This window comes from Dendroctonus ponderosae, unplaced genomic scaffold (assembly GCF_020466585.1).
Source record: "Dendroctonus ponderosae isolate FM_Combo_2020 unplaced genomic scaffold, Dpon_F_20191213v2 Dpon_F_20191213_1, whole genome shotgun sequence".
NCBI lineage: Eukaryota > Metazoa > Arthropoda > Insecta > Coleoptera > Curculionidae > Dendroctonus > Dendroctonus ponderosae.
Genome location: NW_026017110.1, coordinates 53905582 through 53911581, shown reverse-complemented (window position 1 = coordinate 53911581; position 6000 = coordinate 53905582). Strand labels below are relative to the sequence as shown.

The 6000-nt window shown below is 31.2% G+C and overlaps 1 protein-coding gene and 1 long non-coding RNA gene across 4 annotated transcripts in view; one reads left to right on the top strand and one right to left on the bottom strand.

Annotated features, from left to right (window-relative positions):
• Window positions 1-6000, bottom strand: part of LOC109533873 — a 179543-nt gene that overhangs the window by 56716 nt on the left and 116827 nt on the right. The gene's annotated exons all lie outside the window — the stretch shown is intronic.
• The window catches only part of LOC109533799, a 139421-nt gene that overhangs the window by 102815 nt on the left and 30606 nt on the right, over window positions 1-6000 (top strand). For all 3 annotated transcript variants that reach the window (XM_019899222.2, XM_019899224.2, XM_048660639.1), the window contains one exon: window positions 474-605. In XM_019899222.2, coding sequence (XP_019754781.1) covers window positions 474-605 — 132 coding nt within the window. The remainder of the gene's footprint in view (window positions 1-473; window positions 606-6000) is intronic.

Genomic DNA, 6000 nt, shown 5'->3' with positions numbered 1-6000 from the left:
ACGCTACACATTAAAACTGATGATGGTGGAAAACACCGAAACGTTTTTTTAAATTGATAAATGAACAATAAATGACTGAAGAACCCAGGATTTGATTTTAATTTTGGAATTGAAACACAGTCAGGAAAGTACGTACAATATTTAAATAATACCCAAAATATGGTTATGTTTTGAAACTTGATTTTAATCTAGAAATATAAAAGAACATGTTTGTATTGTATTCTACTGAAACATAAAGCATTTCAATTCAAGTGTTCGTTGTATTATTCACGCATATTTTTAGTTTTTAGTAATAAATAATGAATTAAACATGCAATTTCTTAACCAGTGAATAATTGGGCAATTGTAATTTATATTAATTAAAGTGATAATTGGGCAAGGATTTTTTAGGTCATATCCGCAACGAATTAGTGTTTTTATTTCTCTCTTTTTAAATAAATTATATTGTTGACGTATTTACTTATTTGTTCCAGAATTCGGCAAGTTCGTCGGACGAGTCAGATAGCGATTGTTATAAAGAACCGGTATCCAAGTACCCAAGATTAAGTAGCAAAGAACACACCCACAGGACTTATAGTCAGCCTGAGAATTGCGACTCGAGTGAAGTAAGTTTTTATTGACTTAGTTATTAAAATATTAGGTGAAACGGTTTATGTAAAATAACTTAATTTGCACTTTTTTATAAAAATAACTGCCTACGGTTTTTCGACTAAATCCATTATTATTCAAAGAAATGGGGAAAAGCAAAAAAAAACTACTTTACTGAAACCCATGTATAGACAAACTATTAGCAGCTAAAGATCATTCGTGTCTGTTTAATATTTTATTATAATACATACATGATATGTTTAGCTGGTCCATAACAAAAAAGGGCCTGAAGAAAGTCTAATCTGTATGATACTCAAACATGCTGAAGTTAATGGGCAATGCAAAATAACAAACAAACAAATTCAACTGTTTGGCGATAATTACCTAATGTTTACGAGTATAGGGATTCAGCGCATGTAGGTAGATTATTATAAATTTTTACTTCGTTTTTTGTGACCATAGGAAGGACCGCATTAACATTCTGAATTGACTAACACAGAGAAACCTCACACCGAAAAAGTTTTGTGACAAGTATACATATAATAAAGAACATTTTCTGTTCTAATGCATTTAATTAACCAACTGCTGTATTTAAATCAACCATCATTCACGAGCCAAGCGAGGTTTCTGTGATGAATGCTTCAGAAATGTGAAATTTTGGGGTTTGAGGCAGGTATTTTAGTTTTCTGACGTTTCGCTAGCATGAGCAGCTGGTGTTTTCAGTGGTTAATGCTTATCAGTTCAATTTCTGTTCAACTTGATTACTTCAAATATAAATGATTACTTCAGATAAAATCAATAGTCCGTCGTTAAAAATATTTCCTTTGGAAGTCAGAACTAGGGGATCGAATGTGATTGACTAAGGCCACGTTTTGTTTTATAATTGAATATTTGCTTATAAATTTATTTTTCATTTCATTGTCTTGTTAGTGTTTGTATATCAAAGCCAAGTTTAAATCTTACAAGCGATCAGCGATATTATAAATCACTCAACGACTTAAATAGTTTAACGTTGTACAGTTTTTGTTGTTAAAGATGCTGTGGTGCACTCCAAAAAAAGGTATCGAGTTTTAGAAGAATTGTATTTAATTTTTTTAATTGGATAATTCCGGGAACGAGCTTTGTGGTTTTCTTGTTCTCATTATTTTTCGATTATAAACCTCAATGAATTTGCAAATTTCTTCCCGATCTCCATGCCCAGGAGGCATAAAGTCATTCAGTAGTGTTCTGTTATCTACTCTACAAGTAATAATGAAATGGTTCTTGACTACCAATAAAATAATCGCAGGTTTAAATTGCCTATTATGATGTAGGATATATTAATTATTTCCATATAAATTGAAAATATTGGCGATTTTTTCGTTGTTTCCAAGTTGAATAAGAAAGAGAAAATTGAATTGGTATGTAACAATAATCTATACGTTCATATCAATTACTTGAAAATACAGAGAAGTAGTACTTTTATACTACTACTTCACTCTTATTCATTATGTTTGAAGGCTTTTAGAACGTTTATGGGTGTTTGCCACAATAACGATTTACAATTTCAGAACAGCAGGTAAACCTTAATTACTCCGAATAATTAGAGTTAATTTGCAAAATCTGAATACAATATAGTTGAATGCATATCGTGCCCATATGGCGATCAATCGTATCAATCAAATCCTTTAGCAAAGTGTTACAAAAGTGAAAACAATATTATATTAGCAGTACGCTCAGTCAATGCAGCTTTTTCTTCATTTTCTATTGCTTGTAATAACAATATTTCCAATAAATGTCAAACGATTGAATTACAGACTTACACGAAATTGCGACAGCGATAATAAATGTAAATATTCTGCAATCATTGAATTCAACTGTATAATAATGTAGAAATTACGTTTTGCATATTTAGCATTCGAAAATTCTTTGAGAAGAGAATACATTATTATTGAAGCTCGAATATTAAAAAGGCCGAATATTTTGAAGTAATTTTCCAATTTTTTACTCTTGCAAATGAGTTCATTGAAGAAAGTGATTGAATTCATCTTCCACTGGTTTACGCTTTCGGGTCAATGGCTCTTGTAGCATATATGTAGAGTGAAACTGCTTAATTCATTAAAAGCAGTAAATACACGGTACCAGTTATCATTTTTAAATTTCGTCATGTGCACTCATCAAAAGAATGATGAAAATCATGAAAGCACCACCTGAATCACAGCGAATCAAATGCAATGTATGAAACCTTACCGCTGGTATCCCTAACTTCATTTTAAAACAGCTGCCGCGTGCCGGAACATCTGCCAATGAAGGAAAACAGGTGTGTAACAGGCTTGTAAAAGATGGAGCACAAGTTTACTAAAAAAATCAGAAAAATTTGACTGGATTTAGATGTGGCAAAAGTCGTAATAATCATACAGTAAAATCTTCACAACAAAATATCCGGCCATTTCAAAAAGTCCTAATTTAGGTTGTCATCGGTATTTAATTTCTATACGAATGTATATTTTATGTCACCAGATGTTTTTTCTCATTTCTTATCTTGCCTTATCTGTTTTGTGCCCTCTAAGCATCTCTCCAGCTGAATAAGGCCGATACATGGAAGTACGCGCTGGATTAGTTAATATATTTGAAAACTTCTGTAGAGTAAAAAAAATACATTTTTGGGTATTCGGTTCTAGCGTTGTTTTGTTTCAGCCAAACTTTTTAAAGAGGAATAATATACACCATTGCGAAGTAGAGATTGATCTAAAATATGTTTGAAGTAATGGAAATTTTGATTACCTTGTTCATGATCATCGACATAATGTTGGCAGCTGCTAGCATGAAAAGCATAAACGAAAGATTATTAAATGATAAGATAATGAAATTGATCGTATGTTCCGTTTAACTACAAATTTGGCGATTTATTAACAAGTAACAAATTTTATTCTTGTAAAAACACGTCTTTTTGCAACTGCAAATAGAATTGTAAGAAGTGTTGATAAGAAACCCCGCGGTGTCTTAATTGAATAATTTTACGCTTAACGAGAGTAAAGCAAATTAAATACAGCCGCCGTGAGATGCATATGGAAAAAATTATCACTGTGCTCATCTAACATAAGAAACAGCGGAACACCTAACTGTACACATATTTAAGTGAGGCTACAGTATCTGAAGAAAATGATATCATCCTTCAAATGAGCTTGTATGTGACCGCAAAAACTGGTCTTCCTGTAAACGTGTCAATCATTTTCATTTGATGGTAATCGCAGTACATTGGAACATGCTTGGTCATAAAGTTGTAAATATTATTATTTACTTTAAAATCATTTGGAGAAACTTATTACTAATCCATATTCTCCCATCGTTTCAAACAAAATGATTCGATAAGATATGATATTGTTCTGCTATCGTTTGACGCCATTAATCCTACAAAGCTTTACTAGAGGTTAATTGCAATTTAATTGACACTGACGATATATATTGCGAGATAAACCGTTAATAAAAGGCTATTTTGATGTAGACACAAAGGAGGCAACCTTAAAAGAAATTTTATTAAAAATTGTACAGTCATTGAAGGTTACGAATTGTGTTATTTATAGGGTATGTCCCCAAAATTGAGCAGTAATCATTGACGAAAGTATTGACGTAATTAATCCTGCAAAGCAAATTTAAAAGACACTATGCATATAAGTTGCCATATAAAATGTTAATAAACGGCAATTTTCATGAGCAAATGTAACAGTTAAGAAATATTTATTGAAAGCTGTTGAGCAAGTTATTGATGACTAGAGTGATACGTGCTTATTTATAGAGTATGTCCCCAACGTAAGCAGAATTAAGCGTCAAAAGTATGAACGCAATTAATCCTATAATGTTATACTAGATGCTGAGTGACATTTAATTGTCACTATAAGCATAAATTGTTATTAAAACTTTTTTTTATACCGGTTTAAGCAGCATTAAAAGAAAGTTTATTTAAAGCGGTTAAGCATAGTCATTTATGATTAGTGATATGTGTTTTATTACTAAACTATGACACCCCAACTTCATCAGTAATAAGCATCAAATATTAATACCTAAGCGAAAAGCTAAACTCGATCAAATTGTGAAATGAAAAATGTTGCTTCTGGTCACATTCAATTTCACAATTAACAATTTTCACGTATCCATGGAGAAGTAATGAGAAGTTAATTCATGGACTGCACAAAAATTTTAACTTTGATGATGTTCACCTGTCTGAATAAATTATGCAATTTTCAGAAGGAGATTTACGTGAGTTAAGTTTCAATTGAAAACTTAATTTTTTTAAATATTTTTGTGATTAATTTTTTTCCGAAACATTCAAATACCAACATATAACAATTTCACATTAATCACATGCACATTGAAATAGGAAATTAACAATACTTTAATTTCTGCAAATCATTAAGGACAACTTTACAAAGTTTTAAATTTAATACTGTCACTTTCACTTATTTGCTGTGATTTCAACAATGGTTGGAATAACATTAAGCAAGTCAACTTACAGTTCTTTGAGAAAATGGATATTATATTATATTACTAAATGAGTCAATAATGACCGGTATTAGTACACAAGTGTGAAGTTTTAATCATCCCAGTGCTACAACAGTAGTCATTATTCACAAATAATGTATCTACAATATTTTCAAATTGCAGTAGATCAATTAGGTACTATTTGTTTTAGTTGTGAAATATACCTAAATTTTCCTTGTTTCTACCGCTTCATTGAAATCTGGTTTGTGGGAAAATTGTCAATGCTACAATGATAATTAGGCGGCTAGCAATACAGTTGATACAATTTTTTATCTGATCATTCTCATTTATTAATTAATTGTATTGTCAAAGCAGGGTCATGATGTGTTCCGATTCAGTTTCCACGTTGCTTAATTTAAAGGCACGTGCAAAAATAATGCAACTTCATTGTCTCTAGTACTAATGTGTGTTGAACTGTTGCATTTTTAATCATAACAATGGTTTGTTAGTACATTTCTATCTCGTAAAGCGCTCTAAGGCTCTAAATCAAATTTACAACTTTACACTTCAATAGGCAGCTCATTTCTTATACACTACTACGCCCATTTAAAATGACTAACATTTTAAGTAGATATGATCGTACATGAGCAAAATAGGAAGCCAGTGACTTGATTTGTGATTACCTTTGTTAAACTAGTCGGTTGATCATTAATCATCGACTAATAATTCGTGGTCAGCCTGTCTCACATGCTTTAAATATATTTGATTTGTAACCATTCTCATTATTAGTTTTTTTGGCAAATGTTTCCAGCTGAGTTTAATTCACTACAACAGCCAAATATTTTTTAAGTGCTCTGGCTAATAGAGTCTGTTAACATGGATTTTTATTTAGTAGTATTTCGCTTCTTCCGAAGGACAATGACTGAAGTGCAAATTTTGGTATTTTCAGTTGAG